The sequence below is a fragment of the Haliotis rubra genome, unplaced genomic scaffold (assembly GCF_003918875.1).
Source record: "Haliotis rubra isolate DU_JTF1 unplaced genomic scaffold, ASM391887v1 Scf456, whole genome shotgun sequence".
Lineage (NCBI taxonomy): Eukaryota > Metazoa > Mollusca > Gastropoda > Lepetellida > Haliotidae > Haliotis > Haliotis rubra.
The window spans coordinates 60,981-88,714 of NW_025767142.1; the positions used below are offsets into that span (position 1 = coordinate 60,981).

Genomic DNA, 27,734 nt, shown 5'->3' on the forward strand with positions numbered 1-27,734 from the left:
AGACCCAGAACTTTTTGTTAAACGTCATGTTTTTCCAGATTATAATACAATAAAATGTTTGCACTAGACTTTAAGCGGACCCTTACACAAGATGTTACAAGAACAATATTTTTTTCTGTATTTTACTGCTTTACAATTACATGTATTAATAGGATTTAGAAATTTCATATTTGAATGGTTAATCCATCTAACGATTCAAAATAATTCATTTAAATGCTGACCTAACAATGCAAAGGATTGTTCACATGGAACTGATTACTATATCGTCACATGATCACTACTTGAAATCAACATGGCACCTGCTGGTGAGTACACAAAGTCCTTGTGAACAAGAAGATGTCGACTGAATTCTTATCTTGTAAAATGATTTGTTTGCGTTTTGTTTAACGCCGCACTCGGCCATATTCCAGTTATGTGACGGCGGTCTGTAAATAATTGAGTATGGAGCAGACAATCCAGTGATCAACATCATGAGCATCGATCTACTTTCTTGTTATATGAAGACTGAAAAGAAGTAAAGATTAAAGTCGTTGTACTTGAACATCGACATAACAAAACAACTGGGTACTCAACTAATATGTATCTGAAATCACGTTCCCTCAAATCCGACCATCAGAAGGTCGGATCGGTCAGTCTACCAAAAGCCTCATTTCATCAGGCCTTGTGTTTGCATTATGACCACGCAAAAAGTAATAATTAATATGTTGCCTTAAGACACATTTTCGTCAGTTATCTTTACAACTGAACACACCCCTAATGCCAAACTGAAGAACGCTACTGAAGTTAAAAGAGATATTGAATGCTGCTTGTAATTAAGATAGTAAGGTTACCAGGTATTACTCTCCCCGATTGTAATTGGTTTGCGTTCGGTTTCATGTCAAATATATTCCGCAAAGCAAACAGCTTTTGAGCAATTTTCTTCTTTTACTTACATACTGGGTCAGATGGTGAGATGATAAACCGAATATATGCCATTTTGCTACCCCTTAAGATACATTTGTCGAATTCTGATTGGTCAGTAGTCAAAGCATACGAAACCATGTACAGGCGGATTTGCCAGGGTGTACGAGTCGTACACCCCGTCAAATCTGTCATGTGACACACTACGCGGGTTGTACGAATGACCTTGACCTTAGATTGAATGTGGCTGCCATACGGCTGATTGCTTCGAAATGTTAGAGTTGGCGTATTCAATTATGAGTATAACCTGAGTAATAAAATTGTTGCCATAATTTCTTATTTGTTTGTGTCAATAAATATACCTAAAAAATTAAATGTTTCTGCATTACACTTGTCGTTTAACAAAAACTCAAATTTGATAATTTTATCATAAACTAAGCCATCCTAAGTTATCTCCCTTTATGACCGTTCGGGAAAAATCATGGCGAAACGTTTTGCGTCTCATTCTGCCGATGATTGAATGTTGTTGTTTAAAGATAAGCTAAATGAAAATATATTAAAGGTAATAAATTCGTCACGATGCGCCTCAGGAAATACGGAATTTACAAGGGTCTTACACTCCCGTACACCCTTTAAAACACCGTGTAACTAATAGTATTAATACTACACGACATTGGTTACAGGTTACCAGTGAAGATCCGGGTTAGAACTGATCTTCAGTAACCCATGTCTGTCGTAAGAGGCGACGACCGGGATCGGGTGGACAGGCTCGTTGACTTGGTTGTAGTGTTGGGAATTGGTTAAAATCTCATAATTGATGATTGGTCCATTACAACCGACCAATCATCGAAAATAATTGGTTAGCGTCATTTATCAAATGTTCCTGTTGTCTTTGTAAAAAAAAGAAGAAAAAACATGTAGTGATTATGGTTTTTCTTCAAATTAAACAAAATCCATTTGCAAATTTTGCATATTTAAAGGATTATTAGTATGTTAGGAACACAGATTTCCTGGATTCTTTAAGATAAATTCAATCATGACTTGGAACGAGCTTGTAGTGCTTATGAAATGTAAATTTAATGACGCAGACAAAACCAACCTTGTGAAAAATATTGTTGATACAAACAAGTGTTCCAAGATTGGTTGCGTTCGATTATGAGAAAACATGTTCGATTGCTTGGTCGTTTAGTAACTGCGACCAATCTTCGATTATTTCAATTAATCGGACCACCACTACTTTGTTGACACATGTCATCATATCCCAGTAGCGTAGGTTTTATGATCATGATATCAATCACTGGATTGTCTGGTCCAGACTCGATTATTTAAAGACCGTCGTCATAGATGAAATATTGCTGGGTGCAACATTAAACCACAAACAGTTACAGGTAATGACCGACAATTAATTTTCAAGGGTTTCTGAGAATGTTTTGAGGAGGCATAATAGTCATTTCTTAAAAGCAACTGCCCTTTCTGTGAAAGGTGATCGTAAAAAGCGTCCAGGCCAAACATGTTTTTCATGTCTATTTTTAGGTGCGTAACACCTGAGTTAAATTATTTACCTGTTCTTGTTTCTGTTTTCTGGCACAAATTTAATTGTTGGCCCGAAAGGATGCAGCCGTCTGTACACATTATGAAAATTAACATAAGCAGAATTCTTGAAATTCAGAAGCGGTTGTTCGGATGTTTGTGTCTGTAGCGTCTATAAGGCTGCTGTATCTACGGGATCCGATACACGGGTGCTGTAACATACAATTACCTATACTCGGAACGCCGTACAACCCAGGGGGGAGACAGCTGGTATTTACAATGCGAGCAGTTCAGAAGAGAGTGTTTACACAGATGGGTAAGGCAGGTATGGTGCTGACGATTAATATATAGGAGAAATATGCCAACTATGACTGAAAACATCTTCACAACGTTGATGGATGGAGCAACACTAGGCCACTCTCCCCGCCAGCAGCACTGTACGTCTTGTAGATCTACCTGCAGATAAACATTTACCTTGTAACGTTATGGTTACGTCTATACTTGTCACTGAGATGAAGGGGGGTGAGGTGTAGTGAAGTGGTGTAGAGAAGTGGCGTGAGGTGTGGTGAAGTGAGGTGTTGAGAAGTTTGGTGAGATGTAGTGAAGTTGAGTGAGGTTTAGTGAAGTTGAGTGAGATGTGGTGAAGTGGGGTACGGTTTGATGAAGTGGGGTGAGGTGGGGTGAGGTGTGATTAAGTGGGGTGAGGTGTGGTGAAGTGGGGTGAGGTGAGGTGTGGTGAAGTGGGGTGAGGTGTGGTGAAGTGGGATAAGGTGTGGTGAAGTGGGGTGTGATGTGGTTAAGTGGGGTGGGGTGAAGTGGATCGCAAAAGCGTGTGCATGATAATCTATCAAGCGAGGCGCATGTGTCTGTGTGTAAGTGTGTGGTTGCTCGTCCTTGTCATAACCGACGCACATATCTAACTGACTGTCCTTGTGTCCTTAATTCCGATCGGCAGGGGGGGTTAACAAGCAAGTAGCATGTTTTAACGTCTTGCATCTCCGAGCCGACCTCAGATACCCGTAACTATCTACCGACCAAACCAGAGAGACGGTGCTCGCCACACAGAATGGTACCCAGCTGCTAGGAATCTCCAAACAACACACGTGTGTTTGGCCACAAAAAATCTTGTTTCTTATCAATTTTTCAAAGTAGTAGGTAGATTTGAAATCTGTATATCAACTTCATTGACATTCCAACCGAATGGAGGAATTAAGACGACGAGATAAGTGATGCTATACTACTGAACCTTTAAAGAGCATTCAACTACGACAGTGCAGGGGCGTAGGAACAGTTTTCAAGACGTAACCATATCTATCTTACCACAACTACAATTTCATTTTGATTTCCAATACTTTTATAAATTAGCCCCCCCGCGCTCTGAAAACCGTTCCTACGCCCCTGCAGTGTTATGTATCCCAAACGTCAAATGAAAAAACAAACATACTTCACATTCATATAAATATTCAATAACTTTCATAAAGAGACCTCAATATTTTGCCCAATTCTTAGGCTGAGCAGATCCTGTGGGCAAGAAGTGCCCTCACAGTGCCTTGTCCTGCATCACTACTGCTTTCTGTCACAATGGTGTGCCAATCGTCAAGAATTGATCACGACATAATGATTCTTGCTAGGGCAAATAACATTAAAACGTACAAATACGGATTAAGAAAAAACACGAAGTAATTCTACACCTGCGGATTCAAATAGAACATACAATTTCTTTAGAAACTTAAGAGTCCGATCGATTAAAGTGAGTTTAGTGCGTCCGGGTGAAGGCTGTTCTATTCAATTCCTGTAATGTTTTGTTTGCGACCTAATTAATTTAGTGAACATTTGTCAAATTTCATTTCATGTTTTTTCTTCCAGCATCAGAAATCCACTTACGGTAAAAAACAGTCAGAGACCGAGTCTCCATTTCCCAGTACTGAGAGGAATACAGTATTGTGTACAAAGTAGTTCAGCGAGTAGAATATACATCAATAACCATAACGACTGTTCCGTGTCGTTGAGTAGATCTTTCGAATATTCATTACAAGGAAAATGAACAATTCTAAAAACATTTTGGCTTTTTTAGTCTTCATTAGTCTTCATTAGTAAGTGAAATATGTACTAGAGAGAGTCCTTGAACAAATGATAGTTTATGAATTTGATTCAGATGTCAGCATGAAATTGACAAACAAGTAAAACGTCATATTTATCTTCCGTAATATAAAATCAACATCTGACAGATTCTGTCTTCTCTTCAGATTCAACAGTGTCTTTATGATTCAATATGGAGATCATGAAAGCTGTAACTAACTAGTGGTAACGCCTCTGGGATTTTCTTTAAATTTCTTTCAAACGAATCATACTCTCAATTTTATGTTTTAATGTCTGAATAGTGATTTAATCCATTGGACAAAGATTGAAAGGCCAACCACTTTTGGAAGTACATGTGTAAGTCTTTTAAAGTGAAAAACTCAGGGTCAAAATATACTTTCTCTTCACTTACTACAGACTGCTATTGTCCAATCCAAAAACGGGGCTTGCACACACGAAAAACAACTCAAGTAAATGCCGAACGGTTTTGCTAATTACTGAATGGCAGTGTACGTATTTATATGGGATGGTGACGTGGTTTTGTGTCACAACTGTGTAAAGCGTTCTTTCGTCACTGCGAAGGTCTGGGTTCGATTCCCTACGTGTATTTCACGTCAAGCTCGTTTTTGGCGTCCTCTGCTTTAATTTTGCAGGGGACAGAGTGAGTGAGTGAGTGAGTGAATTTAGTTTTACGCCGCACTCAGCAATATTCCAGCTATATGGCGGCGGTCTGTATATAATCGAGTCTCGACCAGACAATCCAGTGATCAACAGCATGAGCACCGATCTACGCAATTGGGAACCGATGACATGTGTCAACCAAGTCAGCGAGCCTGACCATCCGACCCATAGTTAATTTTGCTGGAATAATAACAGCAGCGTAAAAAATCATAGTCACATACTCACTCATATGTGTGTATACGATTCGTAATGTCAGATTAAGTATTTAAGAATCGTTGGGATGGTCCAGTGGTGTCCGTTATCGCTCGAGACACCAAAGGTTCTACTACCAACATGATTACAATGTGCGAGGACAAGTCATGACATCCAGCGTTGTGCCAATGCCGTGATAATGTTGACAAGCACACTCGTTTCCATCACATAAAAGCTAGGAACATTAGCGAAAGACGAGCAGTTAATATCTCTGTGTTAATATCTCTCTGTTAATATTTGAAGGCAATGAGAAACAGATATTCGATCTTTTCGAGAAACACCTTATGACCTTTCGAGAGGCAGAAAAACGGGTTAATTTAAGAAGAGCCTGGAGTTACCGGTGCTTTTTAATTGTGTTCCAAGGTTTTCAATTCGTTCAATTGGAAGACTTTGTGGTTTTCGTTGCAGGCTTAACACAGATTTACTGCTACGGAATGTATTGGGTTTGAGTAACAAAGCCCCACACAGCCTTGGGCTACTTATTTGATGACGGGGTGAAATTCCGAGTTTATCAAACACATAACATCAACATCAGCTTCGCGTTCGGTTAAAATAGCCATATTCTACTTTTTCATTGTTATTTCAAATAAATATGTCTCATGCCATGGAATCTGGACTAAAGTTAACTAGAAATATAATTATAGCATTAAAATATACAAATTCTACAAAATACAACATAAAAATCCAGATGGAGTCCACAATTGTAAATTTCAGAGCTATTTATTCACGAAGGTCTGGAAAACACACTTCACGATATCGTCCACAGGGCGAAACACATAAAGCAAACGTTATTCATAATCTGGGTCCCGATCCACAAAGCTGTCGTAACGTTACGATCCATCGTAAGTCTATACTTTACCATAGGCTAACGAATGACACAGTGCTACGAACGCTTTGTGAATCGGGACCCTGATTTCGTTCCAGAAGGGTTAACTTTTCACAGTTCCCATGCGTATTTTCGTGACATCAGACTGGAGTTCTACGCAAATTGTTTCTCGTTCGTGAAAATATGTTGGACGCCCCGTGACACACACCATGTTGCTGAACCTGTCAGTGTTCTGTTCTGTTCGTTCCGTTAACGTTGCATGGAGAATGTTTGGGTAGGACTGCCTAGCCACTGACCCGCCACACTGGGGCGGTTGTACCGCAAACCTTGGACTTGCACAAGTCTATAAGGTATTAATTAATAGTTTAAACGATAATAGGGCCCGTAAGTAGGTCACGGCACTTCGCGAGACCTTAGTACTACCGGTGACAAACAACGTACACTTGGTCCGGTCTACTAAAGTCATATTATATCGCGCAATTTGGAACCAGAACAAGTTCTTGTATTATACGCTTGTCTGGTACCGGAAGAAACCTGGGTCCCGTCTTGCATATCGCAAGTTTGCACGCGCAAGGGGAGCCGGAAACCAGTTTAGTACCGGGAGTAGCGCCTCGCGAAACTTACAGGCTCTATTTCTAAAAAATATTAATATCCCTCAAACAGACTGGCGCCCTTAGATGTATAGTTATCTTATCTAGACTTAAAGGATAGAATTAGTATACACCCATGGGCTTAGCATTCAATACAACCTTGACGCAAGGCTACACAGACCTAGACTCGGTGCGATGCCAAGAGGATCTTTTGGAAAGATTTCTCGTTGGCTTAGACGGTTTAATGATGAGGAAGGTACAACATAAATACTGGAAGCCACTCCAAGGATACCTCTGAACCTCTTTCGTTCAGACCCATCATGAACACATTTTCTTGTTGCTTCAGAAGGAACAAGCGACGTTCCTCAAACAGATGCGACGTTGTGTATTGGCAGCTGTGCACACGTTGTTTCCTACCAGTCTTCGGTTGGTCAGGAATATCTGATAATCCGCCAACTTCAGAAGGTATGATAATTCCCTTTTGACATTTTCGCACCGGGAAGTGTGTCGAAACAGTGGCGCGCTAATTACTCCGGCTGTAGCATGAGCCGCGAGTATCGCGTGTGTAGTATCAACCGCGAGGTCCTGTGCAGTGTTCCCCGCGAGTATGCCTCAGGTCCGAATGTACAGACTATTATGAACACACGCGCTTATTAGCGCGGAATTATCCTCAAGACTCCATCATAATTATACTTGGGCAATATCTCTGTTTGGTGTGTTTGTATGACTGTAGCGGAAAATCCAAAGAATGCGGATCCCACGTTGAGGTTATAAGTGCCAGTATATGTAACAAAACCCAAGACAGGAATCTAAGGCAACTGCCCATCAGTCACTCTGGGAGGGTGACTCAACGCTGCTGTTGGCAATGTCATTGCAACATCCCAGTTGGGTCACCTATAGAACTGGCCTAACTGTTTGTACCGAGTCGGTGGTGTAGCCTAGTGGTTATAGCGTCTGCTCGTCTCGCTGAAGACCCTGGTTCGATTCTCCACATGGGTACAATATGTGAAGCCCAATTCTGGTGTCTTTGTCGTGATATTGCTTAAAGGGGCGTAAAACCATACTCACTTACCCACTGTTTGTACCAGTGTTGGGAATCGCATGCCTCGTGCATCTACCACTTGACCATCTACCACTTGACCACAAGCATTCCCTTTGCAGTTTATTGCTCTAATCGCTCAATCTCTGAAAACATAATCTTTTGATAGAAACAAGTGAATACAAGGCATGTAAACCAAAAAAAAGCCCCAGCGAAAGGGGAGATTCAGAAAATAAAAAAATGTAGACTTGCTTCATTAAAGATAAAGCTTTGTCTGTCTGTCTGTCTGTCTGTGTGTATGTATGTATGTATGTATGTATGTATGTATGTATGTATGTATGTATGTATGTATGTATGTATGTATGTATGTATGTATGTATGTATGTATGTATGTATGTATGTATGTATGTATGTATGTATGTCTGTCTGTACTTTTTTGGGGGTCCCCAGCACTGTATATCTTAGCCGAAATGCCTATAACGAACTACGGTTATTACGAACTGAACTCAGTAGTCTGTTTGAGTTTGTGACAACCATAGTTTACTGTATGTTAATTTCAGAGACAAAATGTTAGTCAGAACATTTGACCCACGACAGTCGCGGCTCTTTGTGGGACGGGCCCCAGCGAACGAATGTGCATTATCATTGTGAGTGAGTATAGTTTTACGCCGCTTTTAGCAATAACCCAGCAATATCATGGGGGGAACACCAGACATTTACTTCACCCATGTGAGGAATCGAACCCGGTTCTTCGGCGTGACGAGCGAACGCTTTAACCACTAGGCTACCCCTGCATTGTAATAGGATCTGCCCTATGTGCACTGCACTTTGTACTGTACTAGAATAACCTTGGTATTAAACAGCTGATGTCATTTTCGTCATGTACAGCACGTCAATGCAATGCTGATTATACCTCAGCATTAACCTGTTTAAACAGCGTAATGTGATTTTGAAACAAAGTCATGGCGCTGACGGATCTCTAGGTAATGACATCGTCTGGAACACAAACCCGCAAATATGCAAGCTTCAACAGAGGTAAATTCGTCTGTATCAGCTTCGGCGTCAAGGTCGGGTTTGAAATGTCAAAGGTGACCTTTCGCTTTCTTTTTTCAACGAATGGTGCATGTTCTTCTGTAGTTTTTAAAAATCCAATTACATCCAGGAACCCGTGTGTTAGCATGGGTTATTCATATAAATGACATCTCATTGGCTGATCGCGTCACGCGCTTCGGCATGAAGTCTCGTTTCATCTCGTGAGACCAATTACGATAACAGCAAGTCAAAGAAGCGAACCCTTCCACGCTACAAGTGTCTGCGCCATCAAAGCCCTGACTTGTAGCTAAATGTAGACCACTGTTAGAAGGCAACTTCCAGGTTTCCAATTAAGATATTCTTTAATTTCCATTGCTGCGGTGACTTCTGGGGACCCGCTGTGACGGAGGCTAAATTGAGGGCTTAGCGTCTGGGGACAGAGTCAGTCGACAGTGTGGAACTGGACCTCGTACAGACGCAAACTGTGTGTCTTGTCTCCAGTCTGAAGTGTCAGAAGCGTCTAAAACGTAACAAGGTGATCGTTTCAAATTTGGACAGTTAATCCTCAAGCACATGAGTTAAGGCTTAATGAAGCGGGCCGGTGGGGTAGCCTAGTGGTTAAAGCGTTCGCTCGTCACGCCGAAGACCCGGGTTCGATTCCCCACGTGGGTACAATGTGTGAAGCCCATTTCTGGTGTCCCCCGCCGTGATATTGCTGGAATATTGCTAAAAGCGGCGTAAAACTAAAGTCACTCACTCACTCACTTAATGAAGGAGTTGAAGGGTAGCCCTTACCTTACATGAGTACGCCCATTTCTGGAATATTGCTAAAAGCGGTGTAAAATTGAATTCATTCACTCACTCAAGTTTACGTATTTCTTATTACTGATGTTTCTGAGGTGATGGAGATAGAGGACTGATTGGGCACAATGGTCTTCAACTGTAGATAATACCTGTTCTGCGAACTCCATGCACTTGGGCACTTGTGTTTTTTCTTTCCTTGATTGCCCCTAACAGTATCATAGGTCTTTGAGTGTCAGGCAGACCTCGTGTTCTTTAATTTACGAACACGTATACCCCTCCCACTTCTGCTGCAGCTACCACTACTACTATTACAACCACAACTACTACTTCCATTACTATTACTAGGGCGGTGGAGTAGCCTAGTGGTTAAAGCGTACGCCCGTCACGCCGAAGACCCTGGTTCGATTCTCCATATGGGTACTATGTGTGAAGCCCATTTCTGGTGTCCCCCTCCTTGATATAGCTGAATATTGTTAAAAGCGGCGTAAAACTGAACTCACTCACTCATTACTACTACTACAACTACTAGTAATGCTCTTATAGCTACCACCACACTACTTCTTCCACTACTGCTACTACTACGACTGCTACTGCTTCTACTACTACTATTACTAATTGCGCAGACCGATGTTCATGCTGTTGATCACTGGATTGTCTGGTCCAGACTCAATTATTTACAGACCCCCGCCATATAGCTGGAATATTGCTGAGTGCGGCGTAAAACTAAACTCATTCACGCACTTCTTATACTACCTATGCTTCTGCTACTATTACACATATACACACTGTGTACTCCTTCTACTTCTACTACCACCCGTGAAGGTCCGGGTTAGAATATTGATCTTCAGTAACCCATGCATGTCTTACGAGGCGACTAACGGGATCGGGTGGTCAGGCTCGCTGGCTTGGTTGACACATGTCATCGGTTCCCAATTGCGTAGATCGATGCTCATGCTGTTGATCACTGGATTGTCTGGTCCACTACTACTACCACCACTACTACCACTACCACTACCACTACCACCACATGTATGTATGTATGTATGTATGTATGTATGTATGTATGTATGTATGTATGTACCACTACCACTACTACTACCACTACCACTACCACTACCACCACATGTATGTATGTATGTATGTATGTATGTATGTATGTATGTATGTATGTATGTACCACTACCACTACTACTACCACCACCACTACTACTACCACCACCACTACTACTACCACCACCACTACAACTACACATATAAAACACCTTGTATCCACTACGCACCTAAACGCCACTAACATCCGCAACATATCCAGATCAAAACGTCGTTACACGCCGTCACTGATGCCCACCTTATCACTATGTAGTTCCCCTGCACCTAGGAACCCCACACCACAAGCATGCCTGGCATGCCTTGGTCAGCTATCAGGATAACCTAGATATCTCCGTACTCCGTATCAGCATCAACTCCACCGACAACCTCACCAACCACTACCTGCTGACACAACATTACCAGTACACTTGTACTTGTATGAGGAACCGACTATTTGATAAGGAAGAGGGTTTCTATGAGTGTCAACTTCTTTATCACGAGGAAGACAACGTTTTGGGGTATATCCTTACTCCTTTATCAGGTGAATGAATGGTATGGGACAGATACGACTATTTAACTCATGCTATTTTTTTAAATTGGTTAAACCCACAATCACGACTTGGTGCAGACAACCAAAGATCGTTAATCAGTTCGAATCTGAGTGAGTGTGTGAGTGAGTGAGTGAATTTAGTTTTACGCCGCGTTTAGCAATATTCCAGCAATATCACGGCGGGAGACACCAGAATCGGGCTTCACGTGTTGTGCCCATGTGGGGAATCGAACCCGGGTCTTCGGCGTGACGAGCGGACGCTTTAGCCACGAGACTACCCCACCGCCCTATTCGAATCTGAGATCCCAACGTCTTTGCAACAGTGGCACTTGTATTCTACTGGGAAAAAAGTAGATATGAGGGTTTATCCATTTCCTTCCCTGAGTGAGCGAATGTTACAAGTCCACACTTCATCGTGGCTTGGGGGCGGTGGGGCAGCCTAGGGGTTAAAGCACTCACTCACTCACTCACTCACTCACTCACTCACTCACTCACTCACTCACTCACTCACTCACTCACTCACTCACTCACTCACTCACTCACTCACTCACTCCTCACTCACTCACTCACTCACTCACTCACTCACTCACTCACTCACTCACTCACTCACTCACTCACTCACTCACTCACTCACTCACTCACTCACTCACTCACTCACTCACTCACTCACTCACTCACTCACTCACTCACTCACTCACTCACTCAGATTCGAACTGATTAACGATCTTTGGATGTTTGCACCAAGTCGTGTTAGTGGGTCACTCACTCGTGGCCAACAATCCACAATGGATTCTCTAGTTTCACTACTTCACATGAATGTTGCATTACTCCAAGTCCCACGTAATATGGGTCATGACCCGTACACAAATATTGTTCAATTGCCTATCTAGAAATCAGCTTCAATGTAAGTATGTATATATATAAGGGAATATACAATCAATTGTCGAGGTATCACATAAGTAATTTATTTTATTTACGGAACAAACCGAAAGGACCCGAATCTGGAGATTTCAGACTTCCTTGATGATGTACCATATCTCGGCGGCCCAGCGGCAAAATCCCCACTTATAAACACACTACCGATGTGTCTGTTTGGATAATCTCCGTACAATGACGTACTGTACGCCTAGCATTTAGTGTATTTCATCTCCCGTATGCATTATGGATATTTATTTTGTGAAAATCATCTCACATTTAAAGCTAAAAGCTTTCAAGTGACAGTAAATGGCCACGATTTCCTATTTTTGACGTTATTTATAGTTTTGTCTAATGGAATTACGGAACCACATTGTTGGACATTAAAAATACGGATATGCTGGAAAGAGATTAGTAATTTATCACAGAAAGTCATCTTATGCATCATCCGATTGCAGAGTTTTATGCTTCCTGAGTGTATGGGCAATCAGTTCGCCAAGACATACCAAGGATTGCTTTTAGTTGTGGATGCAAATGTATTCGTCTCAGTGATGGCGCATTGAGTTCATCAGTTCCTTGTTAACAATCGTGGTTAAAATGTTTTCTGAGAAATCGAAAACGTGTATACATATTTCTTTCTTAATGGAATCGTGATTATTCTATTAGTCGTAGAACAATATAGATTCACTTAATTTGTTTACGTCTCTTGAACATTATCTGTTTTATACATATTTTGAGATGCGCAGTTTATACCCTTCGGTGCACAAATGAGGGTAAAAAATTGATGACTGGGTTGAAATTAGGGCCTAAATAAGAGCATATTCTACTTTGTGTTGGTTTACATGTACTTCCTTTCTGTTTTATTCGTTTTTGTTTTGTTTTGTTGTTTTTCGCTGGTTTTATTTTGGTATTTACTATATATTTATTGTATATCATTTGTTTTTGAAGGGGTTGAGGTGAGGTGGTTGGTTTGGTTTTGTTGCACTTTCTGTTACAACTATACTGACGTTCACAAGAAATACACCTGGTGTGTGGGGACTATTCCCATTAAAACCATAAATATTTCGCTAGCAATGCTGTAACTGGGTACAATATCTGGTGTTTTGGAAACACTTGCACAATGTTTGTGACAAGGCAGAATCAAAACACTTTTTAAAATATTAATGCTGTTTTAAAGAAAACATTTTACCAAAGAATCAGGTGACTGTGTACTTTCTTTTGAACGTCAGTTTATAAGTTTACTAGGAACCTGTTCTTGTATGAAATTGGTATGAGACCAAAAAACTACAAAGAAATGTTGTACGCTTTGCAGCTGTACTTTAAAATAGGAGAAGTTTAAAACTCAATACACATTTCTGCAAAGGAAATACAATGGCACAAAAGAAAGTGACAGTAGAAATACAATGACACAAAAGAAAGTGACAGTAGAAATACAATGGCACAAAAGAAAGTGACAGTAGAAATACAATGGCACAAAAGAAAGTGACAGTAGAAATACAATGGCACAAAAGAAAGTGACAGTAGAAATACAATGGCACAAAAGAAAGTGACAGTAGAAATACAATGACACAAAAGAAAGTGACAGCAGAAATACAATGGCACAAAAGAAAGTGACAGTAGAAATACAATGACACGAAAGAGAGTGACAGTAGAAATACAATGGCACAGAAAGTGACAGTAGAAATACAATGACACAAAGAAAGTGACAGTAGAAATACAATGACACAAAAGAAAGTGACAGTAGAAATACAATGACACGAAAGAAAGTGACAGTAGAAATACAATGACACGAAAGAAAGTGACAGTAGAAATACAATGGCACGAAAGAAAGTGACAGTAGAAATGCAATGGCACAAAAGAAAGTGACAGCAGAAATGCAATGGCACAAAAGAAAGTGACAGTAAAAATACAATGACACAAAAGAAAGTAACAGTAGAAAGACAATGGCATAAATGAAGGTGACAATAGAAATACGTACAATGGCACAAAAGAAAGTGACAGTAGAAATACAATGGCACAAAAGAAAGTAACAGTAGAAATACAATGACACAAAAGAAAGTGACAGTAGAAATACAATGGCACAAAAAAAGTGACAGTAGAAATACAATGACACGAAAGAAAGTGACAGTAGAAATACAATGACACGAAAGAAAGTGACAGTAGAAATGCAATGGCACAAAAGAAAGTGACAGCAGAAATGCAATGGCACAAAAGAAAGTGACAGTAGAAATACAATGACACAAAAGAAAGTAACAGTAGAAAGACAAAGACACGAAAGAAAGTGACAGTAGAAATACAATGGCACAAAAGAAAGTGATAGTAGAAATACAATGGCATAAAAGAAAGTGACAGTAGAAATACAATGACACGAAAGAAAGTGACAGTAGAAATACAATGGCATAAATGAAGGTGACAGTAGAAATACAATGGCATAAAAGAAAGTGACAGTAGAAATACAATGACACGAAAGAAAGTGACAGTAGAAATACAATGGCATAAAAGAAAGTGACAGTAGAAATACAATGGCACAAAAGAAAGTGACAGTAGAAATACAATGGCATAAATGAAGGTGACAGTAGAAATACAATGGCATAAAAGAAAGTGACAGTAGAAATACAATGACACAAAAGAAAGTGACAGCAGAAATACAATGACACGAAAGAAAGTGACAGTAGAAATACAATGGCACAAAAGAAAGTGACAGTAGAAATACAATGACACGAAAGAAAGTGACAGTAGAAATACAATGACACGAAAGAAAGTGACAGTAGAAATACAATGACACAAAAGAAAGTGACAGTAGAAATACAATGACACGAAAGAAAGTGACAGTAGAAATACAATGACACGAAAGAAAGTGACAGTAGAAATGCAATGGCACAAAAGAAAGTGACAGTAGAAATACAATGACACAAAAGAAAGTAACAGTAGAAAGACAATGGCATAAATGAAGGTGACAGTAGAAATACGTACAATGGCACAAAAGAAAGTAACAGTAGAAATACAATGACACAAAAGAAAGTGACAGTAGAAAGACAATGGCATAATGAAAGTGACAGTAGAAATACAATGACACAAAAGAAAGTAACAGTAGAAATACAATGACACAAAAGAAAGTGACAGTAGAAATACAATGACACAAAAGAAAGTGACAGTAGAAATACGACACAAAAGAAAGTGACAGTAGAAATACAATGACACGAAAGAAAGTGACAGTAGAAATACAATGACACGAAAGAAAGTGACAGTAGAAATGCAATGGCACAAAAGAAAGTGACAGCAGAAATGCAATGGCACAAAAGAAAGTGACAGTAGAAAGACAATGGCATAATGAAAGTGACAGCAGAAATGCAATGGCACAAAAGAAAGTAACAGTAGAAATACAATGGCACAAAAGAAAGTGACAGCAGAAAGACAATGGCACAAAAGAAAGTAACAGTAGAAAGACAATGGCATAAATGAAGGTGACAGTAGAAATACGTACAATGGCACAAAAGAAAGTGACAGTAGAAATACAATGGCACAAAAGAAAGTGACAGTAGAAATACAATGGCACAAAGGAAAGTGACAGATGCGCAGTTTCCCCTTCGGTGCACAAATGAGGGTAAAAAATTGATGATTGGGCTGAAATTAGGGCCTTAATTAGAGCATATTTAGCTTTGTTTTGGTTTACTTCCTTTTTGTTTTATTCGTTTGTTTTGTTTTGTCTTGGTTGGTTATATTTTGGTACTTACTATATATTTATTGTATTTCATTTGTTTTGGACGGGGGTGGGGTGAGGTGGTTGTTTTGGTTTTGTTATACTTTCTGTTACAAGTATAAGTATACTAGGAATCTTTTCTTACAAGAAATTGGTATGAGACCAACAAACAGCAAAATAATGCTGTACCTATTACAATTGTATTTTAAATAGAAGTTTAAAAATCAATACACATTTCTGCAAAGGAAATACAATGGCACGAAAGAAAGTGACAGTAGAAATACAATGGAAATATAGATACAATGGCAGTATAATAATACAGGTCAGGGTTGGTAAGGAAGACTACGGGAACAGTCCGACGATGTACGTGTGTTACGGAAACGTCCGAGTAGTTCCGAATGGGAAACAACAGCCATAACCACAAGCTGGCGTCAGTTTTCCAGAATGTCAACAGTAACACGCGTACTTACCAAATGCCATGTCTTCTTAACGTGCTACAAATGTAGATTGGAGTTTATCAGTTTCAAACACTGCTATCTTGGACAAACACCATGTGCGACTTGACCGGGGTCAGCGACAAGATACCAGCTTGGGGCGCGTTGCTGTGAAGTACATGTCATAAGCTTGAATGCTTGACCAACAGTGTGTAAATCTCACCAGTTCATCTTAAGGTGCCCAAGATGTCTTTCTACCAAGTAAATCTTATTAGCTTGAATGCTTGACCAAACGTTTTTACCTCTTACCAGTCCATCGTACTTGACGGCCTTCTGCGAAGTAAATCTTATTAGCTTGAATGCTTGACCAAACGTGTGTACCTCTTACCAGTTCATCGCTTTGTTAGTTAAATCATACTATAGTATACTCATGTCAATAATGGTTGTCACACCCTTCAATTTTTTTAATTGGAGAGGGGGTGTGGGGTTGGGGTGTGAGGTATGTGTGGGGTTGGGGTGGGAGGGGGTGACAACCATTATTGGCATGAGTATATATTGAAATTAATGGTAGGTGTCTATATACAAGTGCAATTAAACCTAGTATTGCTATGAAGTACTTATCTGGGAAAGATTCTGTGATCATTTGCCTTATATTTTCTTGCTCAAAACAACTACCCATTAAAATGTCATGTTTTTGTCGCTTACAGTATTTTGATCCAATATAATGAACATTAAATGAAAACATAACTCTTGTTTTGGATTGGTAAACATATCTGAATGAAAGCTATTTTTTAGATTTGAAAATAAACATTCTTGTGTATAAAATCGTGTCTTTTTCATATCTGTTCGGTTTTCGGATCCGCTTATATTCATCTGTTTCAAGAAAATTGTGCACGATTCACCTTTGATATTTCCCCAACACACGCAGCGCAGGTATTCCTGGCGCATTTATCCGGTAAAACCACCGCAAACAGGCACTTGACACACGCGACATGGTACTGGTCTATGACGCTGGTGGTGATTAGACAAGAAAGCGAGGGCTCACGAAGGCTCTAATCTGACACGAGATCCAGCGGGATTAGACAAGACACTTCCAGATCCTACAGTCCTTGACACAGCTGGCGACGTTGCTAAATCCAATGCTGTCACAGACTATGTGGCGTTATATCCCCTTCCCCCAACCAGGTCCCCCGACCAGCCGTACATTGCCGTCTTCTCCAACACCGAACTATGACGGATGTCCGGGTGGTTAAAGCGCTTGCTCGGCACGCCGAGGACGGGGTTCGACTCCCAGTATAGATAAATGTTGATATGCAAAATATCTTGCTGTGGTGTGACGGACATATTGCCTCAGCCCTACATGTCACACACCACAATTAAACATCTTTTACTTCCTTTCTGATCTCAATCTCTAATAATCTGTTTCCACTTTCAGTCTGATTATTTTAGACTAAGACATTTTATCTCGTTTCTTTAACTTTGCCTTATTGTTTCATTATCTTTTGAAATAATCATAATGGACACCCCATCCCCAATACACACACACCTCACATATCTCCCACACACACGTACGTACACCCACATACCTAAACACGCCCATACCCACGTGAACACACACATACACTCAATCACTCACTCACTCAACTCTTGACTTGACTACTCATACCACCGCTCACTCAAATGTTCACTCAACTGCTCACTTGACCACTCAACTATTCAATCACTCAGCTACTCGCTCAAGTACTAATTCAACCAGTCACCCAACTACTAATTCAACTACCCACTCAACCACTCACTCAACTATTTATTCAGTCAATCATTCACTTTTTCACTAAACCACTCAACTATTCACTCGACCAACCATTCAGTTTTTCACTCACTCAATCACTCAGCTACTCATTCAACCGCTCACCCAACTACTAACTCAACTACTAATTCAAGTACCCACTCAACCATTCACTCAGCCAATCATTCAGTTGTCCACTCAACCACTGAACTATTCATTCAGGCAATCATTCAGCTTTTCACTCAACCTCTCACTCACCCACTCAACTATTCACTCAGCTACTCATTCTGGCACTCACTCAACCACTCACCAAACTACTAACTCATCTACTAACTCACGTACCCTGTCAACTATTCATTCAACTATTCACTCAACCAACTAACCACCTGTGCTATTAACTAACTTTTAATGTGTGAAGCCATGTCTGGCAGCCGCCGTGATATTACTAAATACGGCGTAAAACCACACTCACTCAATCACTCATGAATATTACCGTAGCAATCAACCAATCGCCACCAGCATTGTATATAATTACTAAATCAAATTCAGACCTTAATTAGCTCAGCTATCAAACCCCTCTTAGATTACACCCTTCTTCTCTCCCTCCAACTCCCAAACGCCCCCCTCAATTCCCCGCGTCTTTCTGTTCCGACATTTTCACTGAGGCTAATTAAATGATCGTGCACATTAGAGTGAGCTCTCAACTCCTCCCGTCCCCCACCACCTGTTTCATGGAGCGAATCTCAACAATATCACTACTGCAGGTACACGCTGTCGCTGTCTCAGATTGCTTCTTTAGCTCGGTTAGCTTTTACTGAAAACAACTTGATCGATGAGCTGTGTTTTTGTTCGAATTGAATCCCTGCGATGCCTCGAGATGACAGCGTTTGGCTTACGTTTCCGACAGTGCTGCCAGAAATCGCAGCGAAGGTGCGAACACTGCCATCCAATGTGACAAGTTATATACATCACGGCGTTCCCTCTCGGGGATTTGTGAGTGAGTGAGTGAGTGAGTATGGTTTTATGCCGATTTTAGCAATATTCCAGCAATATCACGACAGGGGACACCAGAAATGGGCTTCACACATTGTCCGGGTCTTCGGCGTGACGAGTGAACTCTTCCACCTCTAGTCTACCCCACAGCCCCATCTAGGGGATTAGTGTTTTAATGGAAGACGGTAATATCAGTTGGTCACAATGGCGGTTGGTTGTTTCATGTTCAACAGGGGGACTGGTGTTTCAGAAGTCGAAAGCATGGTTTCAGTGTTTTGTCTGTCAGTTAGGTTTGATTTGGTTCAGTTAACCCTTGTTATCCACAAAGTTTGTTCTATACTCATGCCAATAATGGTTGTCACCCCTCCCCGACCCAACCCCACACACCTCACACCTCCCACCCCTCTCCACTAAAAAATTGAAGGGATGACAAACATTATTGGCATGAGTATATATTGTACTTCCCAACTTCTAAAATGCCACTCAAAGAAGTTAACCCTTGGTTTGACACCGTCATTATTATGTCCTACAATAATTTGAAACTGGTGTGGCACTCTGGAACACTGTTACAGTTCAAAGCGAGACTACGTTAGTTTAAACCTAACGTCGCAAGAACAATCTTTCAATCATATACCAACGACAAAGCAGGAAACTCAAATCACTCACTCACTCCATATTTCTCATATCTATTGTAAAATACTGGCTAATATAATGTGTAAATTATTAAGACATAGATCTTGCATCTCTCTCCTGTCAAGCGTATACCTTATGCTGATCACCAGAACCGAAGCTCACAATATCAACCATTGGTTTCTTCTGGTCGGCCCCCTTATGACACTATGCAGAACTTTTACTTTGATATTTATATGTTCATCTTACATGTACTCCACCCGTTCACTCATATACTCCATACCTATCCCCAACCCTCAGCCCAAGTAGTGATCCTCTGAGACAGAAATGTATTTTCTGGGAAACAAATTTTGCGCGCTTCATTGACGGTTCAGTACAGGTGAAAATAGGCCTAGGTGTTACCAGAAATGACGTCACAAACCTTGTATTGACGTCATGCTGATATGTATCTAACAGTCTTCAAAGAGTTGCAATGCAAATATTTTGGTAAGTGGGAGTTGGGTATTGTTTGACAGTCTTGAACACTGCTAACCTATTAATGTATCTGGATACAACAATGTGTTACTTAAACCATCCTTGTTAATACCCTTGGTAAATGTCAGTTCCATGAGAACAAATAACGCTCCACAACGGTGTACGTATGATCGTGTGATCGATGAAATAGATGGAGTCACTTTTGACTCCATTCGGGTTTTAATTAAGGCGAACTCATATCAGAAATGCCTATGTTCAAATCGATTGACAATACGATAGAGTACGAACAAATGTTCTGACAGATTCGATTAGCTTTCTCCATTACCCTAAATCCATGGTCGACTGAATCAAGCAAACATTGACCCGGATAATCCCACTCGTCGACCTATTGTGCAGCATGAAGTAACACTACTTATTTACAAACTAGATTGTCGTCTTTGCACCTCATCGAAACGGTTGTTTGCTTTGTAGCCTCCAAAGCGCTTCCTCCTTAGCGACTAAGCTCCCTGTGCGGAGCCTAGACCGATGTGAAGGTATCTGGTTGTAGCCTAGTTCAACCTGCAGAGTGTGAGGAGGTATGTTAGCGCACAGTCGATAGTGGAAGCTGCGAGCGGCGAGTCAGAGCCTTGATCGCACACTAGGCTGGACTTACTGGATTGCAGCAGACGACAGTTGGAGTAGCAGACGATATCCGGTGGAGGAGCAGACGACATGGCGGTTACACCATGTGAGATGATGATGTAGTCTGTGAACATGTCTCGTGAGCGCACCATTGTTGTCACACATGCAGTATGTATGCACATGCACGTGCATTTTATTTATTTCATTTTCGTTTTATTGTCACAGGTGTTGATGGGATGTTTGATTAATCTCAGTTTTGCATTCTACTTTGTTTCGTCAAAAGCCTGTTCATGCAATCATTTCAGTTTATTTATTGTCAATTTTGGTTGTATTATTTGCAAGTATCATATACACGTTTGTGTCAATAATATACCATATATTTTTGCATTATTCTGGACGTTACATCAATAAACACTTCTAACCCTACACTTGCCATGATAGAAGTACTGGGGTAATCGTTAACACGTTTACCAGGTGTGTAAGGGTTGTTTTATATATAGACTTTCTCCTTCAGCCATAACGATAATTGCCTCTCTGGCTAACCTAGTGCCGACCTTTATTAAAAAATATATCAACGCTCCCGAGATACTTCCCCAGATTGACATATCGCACCTTCTACTAGCATGGACACCTGGACACATAGTCACGTCCCACATGCATTGTAATGCATATATGCATAGAGCTACATTATCATTTTGCCATTTCCATGTGATCTTTGTACTGTTCCTCCTAATTCATCTTTAAAAGATGAGCTTATTACCAATAGTTGAAGTCTGTATTATTGAAATGTCATGCTTTCCAGAGCTGCCTTGCGTGTTTTGCCTAATTCGTTATACCATTTGCATAAGATAAAATATTTGTGTTGGAACTATTCAATCATTTGAAGCAAAGATAAACCAGGTTAATTTGAACTTCCTAAATGACGCTTACGATGGTACAGAAGTATGTCCGGCATTTGTTAAGCGTGTTGTGACAGTGTGGTTCAAACTCATTACATTATTTACAAAGCTAAATGAATGCAACGTCAATAAAACAATCAATCAGCAGTTTACCCTGTTTCTTCCCAAAACTCACTTCAGACCAGCTGAACAAATTTAGTGCATGGGAATTAAATCCGAAGACTTTTCGAAATTCTAATGAAAAAGAAAAGCAATTTAGAAGATTGAAACGCCACATCGTAAACTGAAAATAGTCACCACTTCTCAAATTGTTTCCGTTTTCTGAGCTTGTTCTGGGATACGTGTTTGTCATCTGAACGTCATCGCCTAGCCTGTGTCACAGTCCCTGAACCACATTATTTTCACTACAGCCTGGCCCTCCTGCAATGCTATATAAAACACTATATGAAGAAAGTCTAGATTTACCCAGGTTCACTAGGGTGGTGGGGTAGCGTTATGGTTAAAGCGTTAGCTCGTCACGCCGAAGATCCGGGTTCGATTCCACACATTGGTACAATGTGTGAAGCCCATTTCTGATATTGATGGAATATTGCTTAAAGCGGTGTAAAACTACACTCATTCCCCAGATTCACAGGGGCTCCTTGACAATTTAAATTGGATTATTTAACTATCAGAATTTTATATATTTCGAGAGTGAACGTTAGTCTAGTCAGAGCCAGAAGCACACACCCCTCCACACCCCTCCCACACACCATTCCCACATACCGCCATACGCGTAACACAGTGTCATCTACAGGCTCTGTTATCTTTGTCCGGCGTTCTGTCCCACACGAGTTCGAGGTGTGAAGCACGTTACGTTGCCCCCGCGTTGAAGTGGAAGTAATTGTAGCGTTACGTTTGACGTTAACAACACGCTCCAGCCCACTCGCTCTCCCAGACCACACCCTGGTGTATTTCCCGCAGTCAAGTCACTTAGACTCAACTTTGAAATATCAATCTTTGTCAAAGCAAGTATCACATTTCCATGTTAGCGTGTCATGATCATCTTTTAGCATTCCAACATATGCCGAAGTGCAGATCTCTTATATTAATGCCAAGTACCCTGTAAAAATTTTAATGTGATCTGTTAACGTGGAATTTGCAAAAAGCAATACACCGCTCACTATTTTGTGATCTGTTGATGTGGAATTTGTAGAAAGCTATAATACCGCGCACTTCATGAATAACACATAAACAAGATTCGCAATGTAATTTAGGAATTTTGTAGTGCACAAGTCGATAAATATGATCCACTGTAAGTCTAAGCTTGATCCACCCCAGTAACCTATTGGCATGAATGAACAGCTGTGATCTGGGATCACCCTAACCTACACAGTATTTCATATATAGTATGACCAGAAATTATTGAGAATTTTAGGAATATGTTTAAATGGATTTCTAGTATAAACAACCTTGACCAGCTATCAAGTGCTTGGTTTCATTCAAGAGAGACAACTCCGTTAATCCTTTTTCATTAGTTTGTGAAGAGTTATCCCTGTTTGTTTACTTGCTAGCAGACGACATTTTCAGTGATCCTCAGTATGGATGATTTAGAGAAGAGAAAGTTGATTTAAGAGTATTATAACAAGGACTTCAGGTCAACTAAAGTGATTTCAAGTAGAACAGGCATGACTTTGTCCACTGTTTATCGTGTTTTGAAAAATATTGCAAATGGATATGGAATTGAGCACCAGGGAGGCGCAGGTAGGCCCAGAAAATTGACTGTCGGTGACAGGAGGCGGCTTGGTATTCTTGTTTCTAACAACAAACGAAGGAGTTTAGAAAACTTAAGGCTGGATATGATTGTTAGAGGAACTGTGGCTGTCTGTAAGGAGACAATTAGAACTGAGCTGCATGCAATGGGTTGGCAGAAAAGTCGAGGAATTCCATCACCGATCATGAAACCTGAACAAAAGGAGCGAAGGTTGAACTGGTGCTTACAGCATAGAAATTTTAACTGGGACAATGGGATTTTCTCAGATGAAAGTTCTGTGTGACTGTTTCCTAATACACTGAAATTCTGGACCAAACAAACTGAAAAACCTTTGTATCAGCGCCCAAAGTACAGTCCGAAATTTAACATGTGGGGTGGCATATTTGTGTTAGGGGCAACGCCCCTCTGTGTATTTGCAGGGAATATGAACAGTGAGCGGTACACAGATATTCTCGAGGGACATTTACTTCCATCTGCTCACGTGTTCTATGGAAATATTTGGATTTTCCAGCAGGACAACGACCCAAAACATCGTTCAAAGCATTCACAGGCCTGGTTTCGGACCCAAAATATGACATTATTAGATTGGCCAAGCTATAGCCCTGACCTAAATCCAAAAGAAAATGTTTGGGGACTTATGAAGGAAAGTGTCAATAAGAAAAATCTGACAAATATTGCTGAAATGAAAGAAGAGGTGGTCCGATATTGGGACAGCTTGGACCACGACTTTCGAACTTCTTTGATCAGTAGTATGCCCCGCCGCATTGAAGCCTGCATTGCTGCCCATGGTGACTTGACAAAATACTAACTGTTCACCTGTCTTTGAATCTGGAGTTATGTTCTGCTAATATTCACATTAAATACGTGAGTAATGAGTGAAATTTTGTTAAAAATTACAATCTTAAATTCTCAATAATTTCTGGTTGTACTGTATGTTTCTGGCGCTTGTAACCATATCGAGAAATACTTCAAATAATTGCTCGAAGCGAAGCAGGCGCGACTACCAGAATAGCTTCTCCCCCAAGAAAACAATATACCTCTCGTTTTTGTATTACCTCCTGTGTTTCATTTTAAGCCAGTTCTTTCACTGCTCGGAGTTAAATTAACGCACCACACCGTGTGAGACGCCTGTCGGTTGCACCGCGCTGGCCTGAGACCATGCATTACTTATAAGATCTGGTTACAAGTTAGCTTGCTGTGGTCATTGTCGAGGTTTCTTCGAGATAAATCTCTCGGACTTACGAATGGCTGTTTCGTGACATTGCGATTAGCGGTTGCAATCCTTATAGCAGGACATGCTGACCTTTTACACGAACGCCTTGTGTAAGCACTGATTATCAGTGATCCATTTTTTTGTCATTTCCATCAATATGTATTTTCTGAAGTCCTATTTTCGGAGATATTGGAAAATGATTATTCTCTGGCGTTTTGAATTTCCGAGAATATTTTTTTTTTCAAAGTCATTGTCGGTAATCCACTTAAAACTGCAAGAAAATAGCAAAATCACGAATTTTATTAAGACCAATATCTTAATGTTCCTACTGGGTGGTAAGAACAAAACAAAATTCAGTAAATGTGCAGTTGGGTTGGGAAATTTGGCAGAATGATATTTCAGTGTCTCGTCTCTTTCCATGTCTGTCATCTTGACCAACTCATGTCGTTAAGGGGGGCGGTGGGGTAGCCTATTGGTTAAAGCGTTAGCTCGTCACGCCGAAGGCCCGGGTTCGATTCCCCACATGGGCACAATGTGTTAAGCCCATTTCTGGTGTCCCCCGCCGTGATATTGCTGGAATATTGCTAAAAGCGGCGTAAAACTAAACTCAGTCAGTCAGTCATGTCGTTAAGGTGCGGTGGGTAGCCTAGTGGTTAAAGCGTTGGCTCGTTACGCCGAAGGCTCGGGTTTGATTCCCCACACGGGTACAACGTGTGAAGCCCATTTCTGGTGTCCCCCGCCGTGATGTTGCTGGAATGTCGCTGTGTAAAACACAACTTACTCACACACTCGTGTCACTGACGTTACCAGCTTCCAATCCATTTTCTAAAGTGACTGACAAGCGTCTTTGGGGTTAACCAGATGTAGGTATGAAATCACTTCCTCGACACAGCTACCTCCAAACAGACAGCGTTCATAAGGCTTCGCTGACCGAGTCCTTGTTTGACGGTTTTTTGAAGGTATTCTTTACGACAAGTTGTTTGCTTCCTCGACTTGTTGTTGGCTTCCTCCGCCCTTTGAAGTACTCTGTCTCACAGTTTCCGTCCAACATTTGTAGATGTAGAACCTGCATGTACTCGAATGTTTGCAAATTGCTGATAAATTCTCTTTACCGTTTTCTTATATACTAGGTACCAGCTCTTTCCTCAGATTGATATATCTAACGAGTCTTTCAGACCAAATATACCTGGATATCCATGTCTGGAATCACGTCTCATAATGATTTTCCAATTACTGGACTTTAATAGTATTATTTGTTCGTTTCAGTTTCTCAACTATTCCAACTTTTATTCCATACTGCATACATAAAATGATGTAAAGAACGTGTTCTGAAACGCTGTCTACGTATTTCTGGTCGGAATGAAAATGCGAAACTGTAAACGAATCTGGCATTGAAAAACAAAGAATTCGCTTTATGGATAGTACTGGATAAGTCCCGACAATCTTTTGACTCCGTAAGCAGAATCCACGAGGCTTATTTTACACTGTCACATTTTAATCATATGCCTTGTAGTGTTTGAGAATTACTTTGTTGATAGTATATTCTAATATGGTTGATATGTAATTTCTCTATAAGTCAGCACAACCACATACAGCTGCTTTAGTTGTATTTGTGAAAAAGCACGTTCACAACGGGCGCTGAATTCTTGGTTCAGAACGACCCGTGAAGATCCGTGTTAGAGTATTGATCTTCAGTAACCCATGCTTGTCATAAGAGGCGACTAACGGGATCGGGTGGTCAGGTCGCTGACTTGGTTGACACATGTCATCGGTTCCCAATTGCGTAGATCGATGCTCATGCTGTTGATCACTGGATTGTCTGGTCCAGACTCGATTATTTACAGACTGCTGCCATATAGCTGGAATATTGCTGAGTGCGGCGTAAAACAACAAACACAACAAACCTGGTTTAGAACAATACTGGGAAGTCAGCTTAATGGTTTAACTCACGAGTTAACAGGACATCATAATGCTTGTTTTAGGAGTCTGTTGCCTTCACGGAAGGTAGGGAAGCAGTAGTTTAACACAAGGTAACAGCGGTCTAGAATCTCAAGAATTTCAATCTTTAGAATTTATAGTGTTGCCAAACAATTGTGTATATGGTGAATGAAATATTCAACCTGACGTTTCGAATTCCTTGCAGCTTTTTTCTTCTTCACTTATATTGGATTTCTAGTTTGTTTTTCCCTGAAGACAAGTTGCTTTTGCTGGCATGAGCAATATAATGTCATAATGATAGAATAACGCGCAATGTGACTTAAGACAGGTGTACTGTATCGGGTTGAAAATGTTTATGTTAAATTACGATGACTAAACTAAATGATTATTGCAGTGGTTCACGTCTCACGTTGGCCCCCACACACAAATGGCAGTTATTGGTCATTTCGCCGAAGTGGTAATCGCGCCGTGGAAGGATTGAAATACTGCTAAAAGACTCACTCACTCACTCACTCACTCACTCACTCACTCACTCACTCACTCACTCTCCTTTAACGTCTGCCATAGGTTGTTGGTGACAACTTCATACCCCACTGATATTAATAGATGCTAGGGGAGGCGGGGTAGCCTAGTGGTTAAGGCGTTCGGTCCTCACGCCGAAGACTCGGGTTCGATTCCCCAAATAGGTACAATGTGTGAATCCCATTTCTGGTGTCCCCCGCTGTGATATTGATGGAATATTGCTAAAAGCGGCGTGAAACCATACTCACTCGTCACTCGCTGAAATGTATTTATGTGGTCCTGTGTTTTGAGCTCACCCAGGTTTTCAGAGAGTTTCTAGGACTTCAGTCCTGTCCCACAACGAAGCACAAATGATACATGTGGTCACTTCAGGCAAATGAGTGTGTTCAAAATTGCCTCTATTCACCCAGCAGAAAATGGGTACCCGGTGGGATAAAGTTATGTGACTATAACCTTCTTGCGCCTAACAGGCAGCTTGGTTTAT

At 40.7% G+C, this 27,734-nt stretch overlaps 1 protein-coding gene across 3 annotated transcripts in view; it reads left to right on the forward strand.

Annotated features, from left to right (window-relative positions):
* Positions 1-27,734, forward strand: part of LOC124290082 (ras-related and estrogen-regulated growth inhibitor-like) — an 89,587-nt gene that overhangs the window by 11,525 nt on the left and 50,328 nt on the right. Inside the window, exon 1 of one of the 3 annotated variants that reach the window (XM_046726770.1) lies at positions 20,858-21,093. The exons of 1 other annotated variant lie outside the window; for it this stretch is intronic. Coding sequence is in view for 1 of the 2 variants with exons in the window: in XM_046726768.1 (XP_046582724.1) it covers positions 21,016-21,031 (16 nt within the window). In the remaining variant the exon portion in view is untranslated. Of the gene's footprint in view, positions 1-20,857; positions 21,094-27,734 lie in introns of those variants that run through there. One more of the 3 variants, XM_046726768.1, reaches the window with a different exon arrangement.